At 40.9% G+C, this 19,054-nt stretch overlaps 1 protein-coding gene across 5 annotated transcripts; it reads right to left on the reverse strand.

Annotated features, from left to right (window-relative positions):
* Positions 1-943: 943 nt before the first annotated feature.
* On the reverse strand, positions 944-18,883 carry sdr42e1 (short chain dehydrogenase/reductase family 42E, member 1). Of its 5 annotated transcripts, none has more exons than XM_078544555.1 (4): positions 18,611-18,883; positions 14,865-14,984; positions 14,327-14,416; positions 944-4,623 (listed from the first exon to the last, which is right to left on the reverse strand). In XM_078544555.1, exons 3-4 carry the CDS (start codon positions 14,386-14,388, stop codon positions 3,513-3,515), a joined length of 1,173 nt encoding a protein of 390 aa, XP_078400681.1. In that variant the 5' UTR covers positions 14,389-14,416; positions 14,865-14,984; positions 18,611-18,883; the 3' UTR covers positions 944-3,512. The 5 variants fall into 5 exon arrangements, with proteins under 5 accessions (XP_078400681.1, XP_078400682.1, XP_078400683.1 ...); XM_078544556.1 differs by having other exon boundaries at positions 18,687-18,831; XM_078544557.1 differs by lacking the exon at positions 14,865-14,984.
* Positions 18,884-19,054: the final 171 nt, after the last annotated feature.

A 19,054-nucleotide genomic window follows, 5' to 3' on the forward strand; every position in this document is an offset into this window, starting at 1 on the left:
TTATGAAAGGAAAGCAGGGCATTGTCTTATCCTTGGGCCCTTCGCAATTCTAACAGGAATATCCCCCTGCAAACTTGATAAGTGGACTATTGATTCCTTGCATGAAACTGGGCAAAATGCAAATGAATATGAAAGCCATGAGGTAATGATGAGGCTTTATAAAACCTCGATTAGAGTTGTGTGTGCGGTTTGGGCTTAAAGTCAAAAGGATATTAAGCCTTTAAAGAAAAACGATTTGCATTTTATAGCATCTTTTCACAAACTAAGGACACCCAAAGCACTTTACAGCCAATGAAGTACATTTGAAGTATAGGTTAAGGGAGTGTAAAATACAGATTCACTAGGATAGGACCTGGTATGTTGAAAGACAAATATAAAGAAAGACAAAAAATTAGGTGTTTTGTGTTAGATCACAGATTATGAGCCAAACAGCCAACTCACCTCACCCCTCCGTTGGTTCAGGATCCATTCTTTTTCCCTGTGCTTCTGTAAAGTGCCTTGGGTATTTTTCTATGTTAAGGCACTAATTAAATAATTTGTCATTGAGTACAACTATATCAATGACAACCAAATGCAAACCGTAGGAATAGTATTTTTGCAATTGAAAACAAATGTTATATTTCAGCAACTCAATGGTGATTATTTTGTGGTGTTATGATTATTTTTAAGAGATTTTTAGATTACATATGAGGGGGCGTTGTGAAAGAGAAAGATTGCACATTTAAACGAAGGATTTTTCAATTAACTAACAAAGAATTCAATCAAAGCAGTTATCTACTGATCAGAACCCAAATGACATAAATTTTGATATAAAGTTCATTTACTTATTAATCATGTTATTAAAGTGTCATATATGTGTACAGAACACTTTAAAGGTTAGCTGGAACTTATTGCTTAAACATGCATCTTTAAAATATTCACAGCATTAACTTTATCACACAAATTGTGTTCACAGGATATATTTATTAATAATAAAAGGAAAGCATCTGTACAAATATTTTTACAACAGCTATTACTAGAATAACGAACTTGTGGAACAAAAAAGTAGTTACATTTTCGTAAATTGTAGAAAAAAATTACAGCATTGCATCTGCACAAACGATATAAAATTTTATTATGCCAAAGAAGCAGGTCTTTAAATGGTCACACTCAAATTAGTTTTCTGTTTCAATTCACTGATGCACATACAGTGCACATTGATATGAACACCGTCTCAATTTCATCATTTCTAGTTAACAAAAAAAACGTTGCTAGAAATTGCTTGGAATTTAAAATAAGATCTGAAAAAGACTCATTTGTACATTTTAGCAGAATAGTTACATGATTTACAATATTTGATAAAAAGCCAAAAGAATTATCTCATACCTATTAGCCTGGTAATATAATCTTTGTTAGATTAAATAAATTTGAATTTCTTTCAGCATGTCTCTCACTCTTTAACTGGCTGAACACTTCTCTCAGTTTTAAATCACATTAATACCGGTATATGATTATGTATAAATTTAAATTCATGCATCAGTGTCTGAGGAAGATTGAGGGAGGGTTACTCGCTACAGGCTAACCAATCTTTTGCTTTTTGCAATCTGTCAGCTTGTTTCTGTTTCATTCTCACCTCTCAGTAGGAAATTTGGTTTCAATCTCCTTAATGAATTTGAGCTCATATTCCGGACTGACATCGTAGTTCTGGCTGAGCACTGTAATGCTGCAGATCTTATTTTCCTGCTCTTAGTTAAGGATCTCATGCCACCATTCAAAAAGTATAGAGCCTCCTGGTTTGCCCTGACCAACATTCTTCCTCCAAAACAAAGATTAACTGGTGCTTCATTTGCTGGTGCAGAATCGCTACTTAGATTAAAAAAACACTGCCCTTCAAATAGTAATTACTTATCAGAAACACTGAGGTATGCTGAAGAGTGACATATTGATGTCAACATAGTGACCATTTAATGTCACCCTGTTTTGGAGAATTATAGACGCCTATAACATAACATTAATTTAACTGGAATTTAGCCTTCAAACCTTTTCACTCAATTTCAATATGGACAGTAAAGTGCTTCATGGTGTGAATATCTCCATGAAAGAATTAGAATACAAATAACCTTGATACTTAAGTTAATATCCCAATTGTTACCCATTTCATCAGATAACTCCAAAACTCTTGCCTTATCATCATTTTGAAAACTGCTGGAGTACCGTAAAGCAGTCTGTTAGAAAAATATTTGATTAATTTCTAACAATTCATCTTTTAACACTTCATTTTCATATTTATACATGTAAATCTGTTTTTCATTAACTTGGCAGTCAAAATGCAAAAGAACAAAAATGGGATTCAATCCAATGAAATATTGCTTCCGCATCAGTATCGTCAAACCAGTTTATTACTCAAGACATGATGAAGGACAAGGGTAATTCCAATCTTCCCCACTATGAACCAACTCCTTTGTTGCTAAATCAAGGCAATCTGTTCAGCTGTCTTAGCCCATTTTAGTCCCTCCACTTTTCCTGACCAATTCTAACCCTGATTGCTGTTGTCCCATGCTAAAGTTTCTCCTCTATCCTGATCCCAGCCCTCATCAGATTGAATTCCTCCACAGGATCCACCTCCTGCTTTGTTGACACCTTCTCATCATAATTCTTAACTAGTTAACTATCCTCCTTCAGTCCAATGTTCAACATATTATAAATTGCTCAAATTCTTCAGTCACTTCCTCTCAAAGGCACCAGATTCACCCTAGTCTAAAACAATGCCTCACCTCAACAACCAACTACTACCTTGCATCCAAAGGCTTCTCTTCCTCATTACATTTTTGAAGCATTCCACCACCAACTAAAGGAAAAAAAAATCAATTGCCTTTTTATGCTTCTTCTGGCCCAGGCTCCTCTTCCCAATTCCTAATGGCTTATGAGCACAGGCCTTAGGTTAAAACTGCTGGTGGTGCCAATAAAAAAACTAAAATCCAATTTGCATACTTAATTAAGGACTCTGCCACTGTCCAGCAATCTCCCCTCCTGCCTTAATCTTAATCCGATATCTTTGGGACTTTAAACATTAAAATTGGAGGATTTTGGCGCACCTTGCTGTCCGACAGACAGTTGAAGATTTGAAGAACAGCCTTTGTATTCGTGAAGGAGACGGAGTTGGCGTCCTTCAATATGCATGTGAAAGGTGACTAGGTGCCAGAAGGAGAGATGGCAATGAAGACAATGTAATGCCTACATGGCAAAAAATTGTCCTTAGATTTCCCTCATTCAAAAAAATGTTTTAAAACTAAAAAACACTAAAAATGACTTGCCTAACAAAGAAACAGACCACTAATACAGGACTTGGCAAGATGCCACATTTAAATAACTTGCAAACTAAACCAGACATATGTACCGTGGTTTGTCAGGTGTTATGCAGTCTGGCAATCTCCTTTAAATGTGGTAACGTACTGAGATCATGTTGCAGACTTTATTTTCAAACCATTCCAGTTTCAGGTCCAAGCTGTGAGGAATGTCTAGTGAAACATGAACTACATGGGATACAATGCTGAAACAACTGGAAGCCAAGACATGATAACAGCGGACAACAATATTAAAAAAATCACATCCCATATAAAGCATTTAATGTTGTACCTGGTTACCTTCCGCCCATGACCACGTTTTTTAAACCACTCTATGACTTCAATCAGACTATGTTCTTGCGGGTTGTACCCTAGTTCTTTTCTAGCCTTCTGCAGGCTGAAGTAATGAGTGACTCCTGTTTTATAGACTTCTGTGCGAGTGAGAAATGGCTGAAAATTATAAATGCGGCCTACACAAAAATGAATGATTTCAATGAGGAAGGCAAAAAAATAGACCAGTCTGAGTGGCAGTCGAATTGTGGGGTGCTTGTATCCAAGGCCTTCCACTAATGGTTTAAAAAATTCAAAGTTGTTTACTGGCTTGCCATCAGAGATAAAATAAGCCTGGCCACCAGCAATGTGATATTTTCTTGCTGTTAGAGATCCCGACGCCAGTATGTGTGCAGAAACAAGGTTGTCAACATGGACAAATTCCACCAGGCTGTCTGCTGCCCCATACACAAACTTGAAGAGTCCATTCTCTATATAATTAACTATTCTGGGAAGATGTCTTTGTTCACCAGGTCCATAAATGCCTGCTGGGCGTAGGGCACAGGTCTGTAAAACACCAGTGCCTTTCTTTAGTTTTGTGCCATTTGCTTGTAGCACCTTCATCTCTGCTAAAGATTTGGTCCTCGAGTAGTGATCTGGATGAAGATGCAGTGGAAGATAAGGGAGAGATTCATCCCCATTTTTAATTACTTGGCCTCCAAACACAACATTATATGTACTTGTATAAAGCAGTCTTGGTATCCCATTGTTCAGACAGGCCTGGATCACATGCTCTGTTCCTTTAAGGTTGATGTCCTCTATTAGTTTTTTATTCAATTGTTCCCTTCCAGACATGCCATATGAAGCTAAATGGAAAACACAATCCACATTCCTGAACACAGCCTCTACTTCCAGGTAGTTGCAAATATCTCCCTTTATAAAGACTACTGCATCAGGCACTTGCTGAATGGGCTTGTGGATGTCAAAGAGGACCACCTTTCTGCCCATCTTGTGCAGGGCACAGCCCAACCTGAAACAGAAAAAAAGGTAATAGGCAACACACAACTATTTTCCTAAAACAGCTCAGGTTACTGTACATGCACAGGCAATATTATTTATGAAGTGTAAATCAGGGTTAAAAACAGATACAAATTACTTCATGCCAGAGTACACTTCAGACCCAACTTCAACACATGGGGCAGAATTTTCTGCCTGTCGGGCGGGTGGGCCCGACCCAATCTCCGGCGGATGGGGAGCCGATCCCCGCCGGAGAAGCGGGCCCCGCCGCCATTTTAAGTGGGCAGACCAATTAAGGCCCGCCCAGCGTGATGTCCGGCGGGAAGCACTATGCGCTTCCTGTGCGGGCGGGGGGGATTCCCCAAAAGCGAGAGTTCGCTCTTTTGCGTATGCACATGAAAGAGCGCACATCTCCCTGAGGCAAAGTGCTGCCTCAGGGAGATCACTGATACTTTGAAAAATATGAAAAATAGAAAAAAAATTCCCTAACATGTCCCCCTCATGTGACAATGTCACATGAGATGGGACATGTTCATAATTTACATAATAAGTTTATTAAACTTTTTAAAACCCTACATGAAACCTCATCCCGCCGGTGGATGAGGTTTCATGTTTTATCTATTTGCCGCCGGGGCTCCTGGCCTGCCCGCCAACCTTAAGGTTGGACGGGCAGGTCCTTTAATTGTATAATTGATCCTGTCAAAGGCCTCAATTGGCCATTGACAGGTCGGCGGGCCCCCAGCTGGTTTTGCTGTGGGTCTGCCTTCCTGAATATTTAAATGGGGCAGGATGACGTCGGGGGTTCTGTCATTTTACGCGTCAACGAGCGGGCCCCGCCCCCTGCTCGCCCATGGCAAAATTCTGCCCATGAGCACATAATTGAAGCTGATGTTTCAGTGCAAAGCTGAGCAAGTGCTACATCTTTTGAATGAAGCAAATGATTCAGATGGATGCAAAAGATCCCATGACACTGCTCAGGGGATAGGAGAGCTTTTCCAGTGTCCTGTCCTGGCCAACATTCATCCTCAAGCAATGCAGATTAACTGGTGCCATATTTCTCGTTTACTTTTTGAGAGCCATCACTATATGTAAATTGGCTGTCCTGTTTGCCACTATAACAAGGGGTTACTTCAAAATAATTAATAGAATGTGAAGTGCTTCATAATGTCCTGAGATATAAAAGTGCTATATAGATACAAATAACTTCCATAGGGACAGAAATAAAGTATGAATCAAACTCCAGCAAACAAAAATTGTTACATAATCAGAGGAGTCAACCATAGAACAATAAAGCAAATAAAGAGGCCATTCAGCCCATTGTGTCTGGGCTCACTCTTTAGAAGAGCTTTGTCATGAAAAAAGATTGAGGAATGAAAGCCTGCTACTAAAAGGGCTGCAACATGTTGGAAGGAAAAGGACACTTAAAAGTTTGCATGAACAGCTGCCAATTTGGTTACATTATTGACACACGGTAAAATACCACATAGAACAGGATAGATCGCCATAGCAACAAAGAATGAGCCCAAGCTGGCTAGAGGGCATTATGGATATCTGGATACACTAGGTTGTGGATACAAAGAAAACAAGTGAAGTATCGATCAATCGTGGGCCATATAATCTTCAGAAGGATCGACCTAAACGGAGTTGGTGACCACTTTGGTGCCTTCGGAGAAGGCATGTTTGGTCAGTTCCCCTGACAGCATGAGGCGGACGGCACTCTGGAACCCTCTGACCAAGATGGTGTGGAGCTTGTTGTAGTGAATGAGGTGCGAGGCCTCGGAGGCAATGCGCTTGAAAGTGTCAACAATGAAGGAATTTATAACACTCATGGTCTTGGATGAGATCCCGGTGGAAGGGTGGAGCTGGGTCAGCCCCCTGTACATGTAAGTGGAATAGCCCTCTTGTGAGATTTCCTCCGCTTCTTGGGCGGCTTCTTGGTGACTTTAGTCAGTGACTGCTTTGATGTCTTGCGGGATGCACCGCCCTTAGTCTCGGCCGCCACCTTTGGCATTCTACTCGACTTGGACCAACTCAAATCAGTTGAAAGTAATTTAAGAAATAGGAGCAAAAAGTGGCCATATGGCCCATCAAGCTTGCATTTAATAAGATTTTCAACTTCATATCCACTTTCCCATCCTATCCCCATAAGCTTTGATTCCCATAGACTCCAAAAATCTATCTATTTTTAATATACCCAACGACTGAACACCCTCAACCTTCTGAGGTAGAAAATGCCACAGACTCACAACCCTCTGAGTGAAGGAATTTCTTCTCAGTCCCAACTAGTCAACTCTTATCCCGAGACTAGTTTTGGACTCTCCAGCCAGAGTAGACTCTGATTGGCTGAAACCCTTCAAGTGAGAACTGGGCCTATTTTAGGCTGGCAAGAATTACCAAGGCCAGAGTGATCTGCTGGACTGGTTTTGATCACCTTGAGGGCTGTGTGGGGTGAGTGGGGGGTGGGGGGTAGTGGTAGTGGACAGGAATTTCCAAGATTTTATTCTTTTCAAACTTGCCTGAGTTTTAAAAAATACTGTCTTACATCTCTCCCTGGAGATCACATGGTTCTGGGTGGAGTGGGGAAGTGTATATATTGTGATACACAGCATATTACAATTGTGTGGGATACGCTGGATAGACCAGAGGTTCTTTACCTGTCTGCCATTGTTTGTACATTCACATCTCACCAGGTAATTTTATGGTGTTACAACTATATTTTTGTAGGTTCACTTTACTGAAGTGCACAGGGAGCTCTCAATCTCCCTAATGCCACCAAAAGAATACACTAGATAATCACGCGAGGGAGAAAGTTATAAGATACAATGATTGGGTTAGATGAAGGGGGATGGAAGGAGGCTGGTGTACATCATAAACACTGGCATGCAGCAGATAGCTGAAGAGATAGTGGAGGCGTTAGTGGTGATCTTTCAGGAATCACTGGAGTCAGGGAGGGTCCCAGAGGACTGGAAAATCGCTAATGTAACCCCCCTGTTTAAGAAGGGAGTGAGGCAAAAGACGGGAAACTACAGGCCAATTAGCCTGACCTCGGTCGTTGGTAAGATTTTAGAGTCCATTATTAAGGATGAGATTTCAGAATACTTGGAAGTGCATTGTAAAATAGGGCAAAGTCAGCATGGTTTCATCAAGGGGAGGTCATGCCTGACAAATCTGTTAGAATTCTTTGAGGAGGTGACGAGTAGGTTAGACAAAGGAGAGCCAATGGATGTTATCTACTTGGACTTCCAGAAGGCCTTTGACAAGGTGCCGCACAGGAGGCTGCTCAGTAAGATAAGAGCTCATAGTGTTAGAGGCAAGGTACTAGCATGGATAGAAGATTGGCTGTCTGGCAGGAGGCAGAGAGTGGGGATAAGGGGGTCCTTCTCAGGATGGCGGCTGGTGACTAGTGGAGTTCCGCAGGGGTCAGTGTTGGGACCACAACTTTTCACTTTATACATTAATGATCTAGATGAAGGAACTGAGGGCATCATGGCTAAGTTTGCAGATGATACAAATATAGGTGGAGGGACAGGTAGTATTGAGGAGGCTGGGAGGCTGCAGAAGGATTTGGACAGATTAGGAGAATGGGCAAAGAAGTGGCAGATAGAATTCAACGTGGGGAAGTGTGAGGTCATGCACTTGGGTAGGAAGAATAGAGGCATAGACTATTTTCTAAATGGGGAGAGAATTCAGAAATCTGGAGTGCAAAGGGACTTGGGAGTCCTAGTCCAGGATTCTCTTAAGGTTAACTTACAGGTTGAGTCGGTAGTTAGGAAGGCAAATGCAATGTTGGCATTTATTTTGAGAGGACTAGAATATAAAAGCAGGAATGTGCTGCTGAGGCTTTATAAGGCTCTGGTCAGACCATATTTAGAATATTGTGAGCAATTTTGGGCCCTGTATCTCAGGAAGGATGTGCCAGCCCTGGAGAAGGTCCAGAGGAGGTTCACGAGAACAATCCCAGGAATGAAAGGCTTAACATATGAGGAACGTTTGAGGACTCTGGGTCTATACTCGATGGAGTTTAGAAGGATGAGGGGGGGATCTGATTGAATCTTACTGAATACTGAAAGGCCTGGACGGAGTGGACATGGGGAAGATGTTTCCATTAGTAGGAGAGACTAGTACCCGAGGGCACAGCCTCAGAGTAAAGGGAAGACCTTTTAGAACAGAGAGATGAGGAGAAACTTCTTTAGCCAGATAGTGGTGAATCTATGGAATTCATTGCCACAGAAGGCTGTGGAGGCCAAGTCATTGAGTGTATTTAAGACCGAGATAGATAGGTTCTTGATTGGTAAGGGGATCAAAGGTTACGGGGAGAATGGGGTTGAGAAACTTATCAGCCATGATTGAATAGCAGAGCAGACTCGATGGGCCGAATGGCCTAATTTCTGCTCCTATGTCTTATGGTCTTAGATGGGGTAAAAAGCCTATTACTGTGCTGTCATCTCAATGTAGTACAAAAAATATCTTTTCGTGCTCAATTATTTGCATCAAATATACATTTAAGTAAGCGTAGACACTTCGTCTGGACTTTTCTGTATTTTGCTGGGCAAAAGTAGTAACTTTACAATTGTAACAGCCCCAAAACCACAGCCTACTAGTTATGGTACTGGACTAGCAATCCAAAAGTCATGCATTCATAATGCAATAAATCTAATAAGTTGTGTACTAGATTCAGAAAAATGACCAGAAAAGCTGCTGCCTTCTAATAAATATCCAAGTGGTTCACTGATGTCTTTCAGGGCCATCATGTGAATCCAGTTCCAGAGTGTGTGATTGGCTCTTAATGCATTAACGTCAATAAGGGATGGGCAAGAAAGAACTTTCACCTGCACAGCACCACCACTGACCAAGCTGGCCGAGTCCTAAAGGACATAGCTGTTAGACTGGGTCTGCAGCACATGGTGAGGGAACTAACAAGAGGGAAAAACCTACTTGACCTCGTCCTCACCAATATACCTGCCGCAGATCATGTTCATGACAGTATCAGTAGGAGTGACCACCGCACAGTCCTCGTGGGGACAAAGTCCTTTCTTCACATTGAGGATACCCTCCATCGTGTTATGTTTTAACTAGTATCATGCTAAATGGAATAGATTTCAAACAGTTCGAGCAACTCAAAACTGGACATCCATGAGGCACTGTGTGCCATCAGCAGCAGCAGAATTGTACTCAACCACAATCTGTAGCCTCATAGCCCGGCATAATTCCCACTCTAGTATTATTATCAAACCAAAGGATCAACCCTGGTTCAATGAAGAGTGCAGGAGAGCATGTCAGGGGCAGCACCAGGCACAACTAAAAGTGAGGTGTCAACCTAGTAAAGCTAAAACACAAAACTACTTGCGTGCCAAACAGCAAAAGCAGCATGCAGCAGAAAGAGGGAAGTGATTCCACAACCAACGGATCAGATCTAAGCTCTGCGGTCGTGCCATATCCAGTGGTGAATGATGGTGGACAATTAAACAATTCACTGGGGGAGGCGGCTCTACAAATATCCCCATGCTCAAAGGATGGGGCAGCCCAGGACATCAGTGAAAAAGACAAGGCTGAAGCATTTGTAACAATCTTCAGCCAGAAGTGAAGAGTGGATGATCCACCTCGACCTCCTCCTGAGGTCCCCAACATCGCAGATGTCAGTCTTCAGCCAATACAATTCACTCCACATGATATCAAGAAACGGCTGAAGGGACTGAATACTGCAAAGGCTATGGGCCCTGACAACATTCCAGCAATAGTACTGAAGACTTATGCTCCAGAGCTAGTTGTGCCCTTACCCAAGCTGTTCCAGTACAGCTATAACACTGGCATCTACCCTGCAATGTGGAAAATATCCCAGGTATGTCCTGAACACAAAAAGCAGGACAAATCCAACCTGGACCATAACCGCCCCTTCAGTCTACTCTTGATCATCAACAAAGTGATGGTAGGGGTTGTCGACAGTGCTATCAAATGGCACTTACTCAGAAACAACCGGCTCACTGATACTCAGTTTGGGTTCCGCAGGGCCACTCAGTTCATGACCTCATTTTATCCTTAGTTCAAACATGGACAAAAGAGCTGAACTCCCAAGGTGAGGTGAGAGTGACTGCCCTTAGCATCAAGGCAGCATTTGACCGAATATAGCATCAAGAAGCCCTATCAAAATTGGAGTCAGAGAGAATCAGGGAAAAATCTCCATTGGTTGGAGTCATACCTAGCACAAAGGAAGATGGTTGGGGCTGTTGAAGGTCAATCGTCTCAGACCTGAGACCTCACTGCAGAAGTTCCTCAGGGTAGTGTCCTAGGCCCAACCATCTTCAAATGCTTCATCAATGACCTTCCTCCCATTATAAGGTCAGATATGGGGATATTCGCTGATAATTGCACAATGTTCAGCACCATTCTTGAATTCCCAGATACCAAAGCCATCCGTCTCCATATGCAAAAGGACCTGGACAACATTCAGGTTCGGGCTGATAAGTGGCAAGTACCATTCGTGCTACATAAGTGCCAGGCCATGACCATCTCCAACAAGTGAGAATCCAACCATCTCCCCTTGGCATTCAATGGCACTACCATCGCTGAATTCCACACTATCAACATCCTGGGGGGTTACCATTGACCAGAAACTGAAAATTCTGAGGCAAATAACTCACCTCCTGACTCCCAAAGCCTGTCCAACATCTACAAGGCACAAGTCAGGAGTGTGATGGAATAATCTCCACTTGCCTGGATGAATGCAGCTCCATCAAAATTCAAGAAGCTTGACACAATCCAGGGCAAAACAGCCTGCTTGATTGGCACCCCATCCACCACCTTCACCACCCACTCTCTCCACCACCGATACACAGTGGCACCAGTACCATCTACATGATGCATTACAGCAACTCACCAAGACCCCTTGGACAGCACCTTCCAACCCACGGCCTCTACCACTTAGAAGGACAAGTGCAGCAGATACACGGGAACATCACCACCTGCATGTTCCCCTCCAAGTTGTACATCATACTGACTTGGAACCATATCACCATTCCAGATGGTGAGAAAAAACTCAAGTTAATAAATACAAAACAGATGGGACACCCTTTATTTCTGACCTGTGTGTTACCATTAGAAGTGCACCAGGAGACTGTTTACAAGCTGTACAATGCAATATTTTCCCCCACTGATAGTACTGCTGTGTTTGACTGTACATCTCCAAATCACCGACAGAAGGCAAGTCAAATAGTGGTGTGAATTTTGCCAAGATAATTTGTAAGATGTTTGGCTGAAATCAGTGAATTTAAGTAATGAAATACGCAGAAGTGTTTGTATCTACAACATGTGTGTGTGTCCTCACCAACGCAACAGAAACAGCTTTTCTCCTTGTTTAATCATTTCCATCTGGTTTTTATTATTGCTGAACACTTGATTTATTGTTCAATGATCTCTCCACCAAATTTTTATCAAGATTGTTACACCGTTCTTGGAATTTCTTGGAACAGGAGCTGCCGAGGTACAGGGAAGGCATTTCCCAACATTAGGAGAAAAGGCAAACAGCATTCTATTCGAAATTTCAGTTCTGATGAAAGGATTTGAAAAGTTAACTGTATATCTCTTTCCCACAAATGCTGCCTGACCTGCAGAGTATTTCCAGGATTTTAGCATTCTAATTGAGCACCCTTCAACAAAATACAAATTTAGATAAAAGCCATTCTGACCAAATTTAACTAATTTGAGGCAATAACATAAATAACTATGAGCAGATGAACAGTACATATCCAGAACCAAAACAAAAAATGCTGGAAAAACTCAGCAGGTCAAACAGCATCTGTGGAGAGAAAAACAAGAGTTAACATTTCGAGTCCGTATGACTCTTCAGAGCTATACGAAGAGTCATACCGACTTGAAATGTTAACTCTGTTTTTCTCTCCGCAGATGCTGTTAGACCTGCTGAGATTTTCCTGCATTTTCTGTTTTTGTTTCAGAAATCCAGCATCTGCAGTATTTTGCTTTTATCTTAGTACATATCCTGACACTACTTTATTGATATTGATGTATTGAGTAAGGTGGTTGTACCTGCCACTATTTTCCTTTAATTATAAATAACAGTTGTCTTTTTCTGACTGCATGATCATCACCAGGTTTCCATTTTAAGTGTAGGGGAGCATTGAGATATCAAAAGAAATTATTCATAAATGGCTGCTATAAAGCAACTATACACTTGCAAAACTCAACCAACTATGAATACGAGTCTAGAACAGGTCTTGACGAAGATTAACTGCAGCAAGAAGAGTGCATCACAGCAAAATACTGTATTGAGTTTTACAATAAAAATATAGTTTAATTTATAGAAAATGCTGGAAATAAATAGGTCAGCTAGCACGCATAAAGAGAAATAGATTACGACCAATATTTCATCAAATGTCCCTGTGCTATACATGGTCTATTTGTTGGACTGCCACACGTGCGTGCATCTTAAAGGACTGTTGCTTGTGCGCAGTCAATTAGCTCCCTGCACAGAACATTCCCAACTGCTGCATGGGTGTGCACCCACGCAGTTCAGGGGGAACATTGATTATGACTCCTTTGAACATATACTCTTAATTACACTGAATGCAATCAGTTTAGCAAGGTTGCAAAAGACAAAGTGGCAAGAGAGGGCAGTAGTGAGAATCAAGGTACATCAGATGGATGAGCTTTTGTTTGTCTGGATCTCTGCTGTGTCTTTTCATGCCACTATTTGTACATTCCTTTCTTCTTTTCACATCTCCACATCATCGTACTGACATTTATGTTATCATTATGTTAAGCAGTTTATAGGTCTGTTCAATATTTCAATGATTCAATGTTACCAGTCACTCCTGTAAGCAGATTTTGTATCCATTACAAACTGAAGAATACCTTTCTAATCCAATATCTAGTTACAGTAACGCAGGGCATTAACAATCATATGTGTGAACTGGATTCTGTGTTCTTGCAAGTGCCAGCAGGTTTGTTTCTCCCATTATCCAGAAGGCAGGCTGATAATTTTTTTAAAATTCATTCATGGGATGTGGGCATTACTGGCTAGGCCATCATTTATTTCCCATCCCTAATTGCCCTCATTCAGAAGGCAGTTAAAAGTCAGCCACATTGCTGTGGGTCTGGAGTCACATGTAGGCCAAGCAAGGTAAGGACAACAGATTTCCTTCCCTAAAGGGACATTAGTGAACCAGATGGGTTTTTATAACAATCGACAAATGGTTTCATGGTCATTATTTTTATTGAATTCAAATTTCACCATCTGCCATGATGGGATTTGAATTCGGGTCTCCAGAGCATTACTCTGGATCTCTGGAATACCAGTCCAATGACAATACCACTATGCTGCCGCCTCCCCTCATTATAATTATGAACCAGCAAACTGATTTATCTTACATGAAAGACATAAATGATCAGAATGCAGTTTAATAGTGAATTACAATCTACTTCATCTACTCTACCTTTGTTAATGGGATGAATTTACTTCAGATTGTCCAGTTTTATTTCATTACCATTAATAGATTCCGATGGAACAGAAACTTCAGAAGTAAAGTGGCATACATCTACAATTTTGAATTGGGTTAATTGCCTCAATTTAAAAGGCAATTCCCCACAGACAAATACCACTGAAAAATGTACCTATTAACTGCTCCGCTTTCAAATAGAATTTTGAGACGTTAGTCTTGTGTGCATTTACTATTTAATTCATTTCACGCAATGATTTATCTTACCTATATCCTAAATAACCTCCCCCGCCAGTGATCAGGATAGTTTCTGTTGCTGAGGTTTCCATTTCTTTAGGCTAAAAGTATGGTAGGTTGCTGAAAATAAAATGTAAAGATTACTGCACTGAAGACAAAGCAAATTCACAATATCTAAAAATACAGCAATACAAATGAATGAAGTGATTTATCCAAAAGGTGCCTGTTAGGTCCATATCAGCTAATTAAAAATTCACAGTTATGGAAGTGTACAAGATAAAACTGATAATCCATCTATTATTTTGAAATAAAAGGAACGTGCAAACTAAAACTCCAACTGATTTGCCACTGTTTTTAATAACAGGGGCAGTAAAAAGAATTCCTTAAGATCTAGAAGCAAAGATTGAGATTCAGAAAACAAGAAATTTGTTTAAAACTGCTTTTGAAAATCATAATTTGTTTTTTTAATTTGGGTGCATAAAGTTCTAAAAATGTAGAAACAGTAAGCAGCCATCTTATAACACCTTAAAAATATTGTGTATAGTGCACATTTCCTGTAACCACTTACTTCCGGTCACACTTCAATTATCAAACTTCAAACGCGTCCTTTGACTAACGGTAAGCAAAGTCATTAGAGATTTGTCCACAACGGAATAAACTTGGAAGGTGGAGATCATGTGTAGTAATTCTGAAGATAAACAACAAATACAATTATATTCTCATATATATCTGTATTAGTGGCTGGGATCAAGACCATTACTGGAACTGTATGCAAGAAATATTTTAAATGCCTGCAACTTGTCATATTCAGTATGCGCATAGTAACCCAAACTGTATCCATAGAACTACAGAAAAGGTAAGATGCAGAAGTAGGCCATTCAGCCCATCGTGGATCAATATCTCATTTATGATTAAGCCTTCTCATACATTCCTACCGATTGAAGTACTTACCTCCATAACCTAACATTATTTTCCTTTAAATGGCCAATCAAAATTCAACAAGAAAGAATCAACTGGTCACAACAGCCAAATCATTGATCAGAAAGTATATTACTTAAAGGCTTGTTTTAGCATCTCAGGCAGATGGCAAAGACATTTTGTTGCACACCAACTTTATGTTCAATCCACTCAGCTCGAAAAAAATCTCAAAATCAATAACTATAATTCCCGCAGGGCCTCTGTCTTTCTTTAAAATTCATATCTTCCTGTATTTTCCAAGTAAATCTGAACATATTGGCAAATTTCCACTGCCGTAATGCACCAGTCCTCTTCTATATCCACTCAGTTGCAAGGTGATCCTATTATAGCATTGAATGTGCAGCACAATAAATCTAGTTACATGCACCATTACACTGAAAATAGATGAGGGCTCTTCTGCACATCACAGTCTGCTCTAAAATAAGAAAACGCCTAGTCTCATATCAACATAAAAAATGTCAAGTGCCAGAAAATACAATTCAGTCCACTGAAGTTCATCCCTCTAATACCTTAACACTTCCATTACAGCATCCATCCACCAACATTCTGAAAGTCCCTAACATTTCTGATTATATCACACTGCCTGGCAGATTATTCCTAACTTATAGCACTCTGGGCATTTCTACTCTGCGCAAAGGATATTTCCTACTATTGGTTTTAATCATACTTTCCACCCATTTTAAATCTATGTCCTCTGCTCCTAGTTTACTGGCTTAATTTAAACTAATATTCTGGGTTGATTTTTTAAATATTTTATATAATTTGATAAAGTAAAGTATACTTTGATATACTTGCACTACCCATGATGGAGGTCCTGGTGCTGTGGGTCAGACCTGCCTTCAGACAGAGAACTCAAGAAGAAGAAGAAGAAGAAAGGACCCCAATTAATTGCCATCCATTTCCTAACTTGTTACCATCTTCCATTCTGTATTTGTCACTTGATGTTTAATTACAAATGCTTCATACAAAACGTAATCAAAATCTTTTAGAAAGGCCAAACCATATTGTATCTAAATCCATGTTAGTTGGGTGTTAAGTTTTATTTTGCTCAGAGCTGACTGGCCTATGGAGTAGCATTCTTAAACTACAGGTGACGGCTGACTCCTTGAAGTCATTGGAGATGACCACGTGATGCACGTTTGAAAAAAACTACAAGATTATGACAAAAAGGTAAGTTTGAGGTATTAATGAACAGGTTGTGTGGCTTGCTGAAGTTTGGCTGATTACCTTTTGAGGGATCTGAAGCTTTTTTTTACACACAGGGGTTTCTTCATTGGTTACAGGTCTTTGTTTCTAGCTTTTTCAAAGACTTATATTCACACAGTTTTGCAAAATCTCACCAGTACCCGAAGGGTCATGTGAAATACAGCACTAAAACACATTAACATTGATCAATAAATATTCATAAAACAATAAGTCCTGGATCTGAGACATATGCATTTTTGCAGTTCATTGTATGTGACCACTTGAGGTGGTTATGGCTTCATACTGAAACAGCCAAATTCTATTCTGTGCATAAATTAGGTCCACTCCCCATACATAATAAAGACAATTGTCAATCTTTGTTCCCCCATTTTCCATATAAAATTCGCAGAAGCAGTTCATTTCTACTCTGCGCAAAGAATATTTGCTTTCCCCATACATTACTGCACTCTCGCATTCTACATTCTAAACTGTTTACAGTTTCTACTTTGTATACAAATTGTCCTGTTGTCTCCCCGGTAATTAGCTTTGCTAATGGAACACAAAGCGACTGAAGTTGTGATGCCATCAGTCTTCTGGAGCTGGTGAAGGTTTGTCTAATGAAAGAACTGTGCAGCAGTGTCAAAGAATTGTGATGCCCAAGGACGAGTGAAAAACATGTATGACTTTAGTATATCATTGAAATACACAACCATCAGAGTCCTTTTCTTTCACTATACATATACATATGTTTTCCATTGAAGCTAGCTTTCCTTCAGCCAAAATATTTATTTTTCCCTCTATTTTTCTGAACACCATACAAGGATTTGTATACAAAGCTTTGCTTCCATTGCAAATTGACAATTTCTATTGCGTGTAACTGGAAATTTCCTTTTCCTTCATACTGTAAATAGTCATATACTTCTATAACTGATATGTACATTATAACTGATAAATTAAAAGGTGCATCTAGCAACAATATGTTGCCAATGACAGTTCTAACAACTTGTATTTATATAGCACCATTAACGTAGAAAACATCCCAAAATACATCACAGGATTATTATAAAACAAAATTTGACACTGAACTGAACTACATAGAGATAGTAAAGCAGATGACCAAAAACTTGGTCAAAGAAGTAGGTTTTATGGGGTACCTTCTAGAAAAGAGAAAGGTTTAGGGAAGGAATTTCAGAGCTCAGGGCCTAGGCAGCTGTGCAGCAATTAAAATTGAAGATGCTCAAGAGGCCAGAACTAGATAAGCACAGATATCTAAGAGGGTTATGGGAGTGGAGGACATTACAGAGATAGGAAGAGGTGAGGCCATGGAGGAATTTGTAAACAAGATTGAGAAATTTAAAATCAAGGCGTTGCTTAACCAGGGCACAATGTAGGTCAGCAAATACAGGGTCGGCAGGTGAATGGGACTCGGGTGTTGGTTAAGACACACACAGTGATCTCAAGCTTAAGATGCTAACCCCAGCCTAGGGTTTGCAACCCTCTAGAATTGCCCTGGGAGCCCAGTAATTAATCTCCAGGACAATGCCACAAGCACCCCAGGAGAAGAACCGTGGGACCAAATAAAAAGTGTATTTTAAAAAAAAATTCTTTGAATACCTTTACTCGTTTATAAACATGTTGGGCAAGTGGGGGGGGGGGGAGAGAAAAAGGCTGTTTGACTGACACTAAAGAATTAGCAACAAAGTGACTATTTGCTGTCCGACTGGTGTGGGAAGGTGGTGTACAGCCAGCATAGGCTCAGTGGGTGACAGCAGGAGCTGGAGGGGGAGGTACTGACATCTCTAGGAACTGCATATCACTTAAACTGCTGTACATTGGAAACATGACCGCACCTCATAAAAGGTGTGGCACAATAGGAACACGTCCATCCAGTTTGCAACTTCACCAATAACCCTAAACCCACTGTGTTAACAGCATTCTGACTAAGGGAGGATTGCTTCCCCGTGCAACGTGCAAAGGGGTTAAACCAGAGGTTCAGGGGAATGTCCATCGGGGCTCCAGCCATTAAGGTCGGTCCCTTCCTGCTCGTTCAGATGATAAATAGGGAAGATTCCCCTCAAACTGCAGACAACCGCAGGGTTACACTGACTTAATAAGGGAAAGTCCCCGCTCCCTCCCCCCACCAGCGGTTACCATGTCAATCATCGGACGCACGAATTCTTCACCAAAACCGGACAGTGAACGGCCCAGACCGCTGCTGAACACTCACGTTCGTAAACACGTTCCGAAAAATCAAAGGCAACGAACTAGTTCGGCCCAACCCGTCAGCAGCTAAACCGTTGATATCCGCGCGAGCCATGATCAAAGATGGCGGCCGCCGGTAGCCAGTCCAACGCCGCCCCTGATCAAAAACAAAAAAATACCTGGAAAAAAACTCAGCAAGGTCTGGCAGCATCTGCGGAGAGGAATACAAGTTAACGTTTCGAGTCCGAATGACCCTTCAACAGCACTAAGTAAAAAATAGAAGAGAGGTGAAATATAAGCTTGCCCTGATCAAAGATGGCGACCGTCGGCGCCGAAAATCCCTGATGAACCCTGATGAAAGATGGCGGCGGCTCAGCCGCGGTTGTGCGCGCG

This window comes from Cetorhinus maximus, chromosome 6 (genome assembly GCF_964194155.1).
Source record: "Cetorhinus maximus chromosome 6, sCetMax3.hap1.1, whole genome shotgun sequence".
Lineage (NCBI taxonomy): Eukaryota > Metazoa > Chordata > Chondrichthyes > Lamniformes > Cetorhinidae > Cetorhinus > Cetorhinus maximus.

Excerpts from the sequence above, each read along its gene's own strand:
- sdr42e1 (XM_078544557.1), bottom strand. The coding sequence starts at position 14,388 with ATGGAAACCTCAGCAACAGAAACTATCCTGATCACTGGCGGGGGAGGT. Across the intron at positions 4,624-14,326 it reads GGAGGTTATTTAGGATATAG|GTTGGGCTGTGCCCTGCACA; the intron begins GTAAGATAAATC and ends TTTCTGTTTCAG.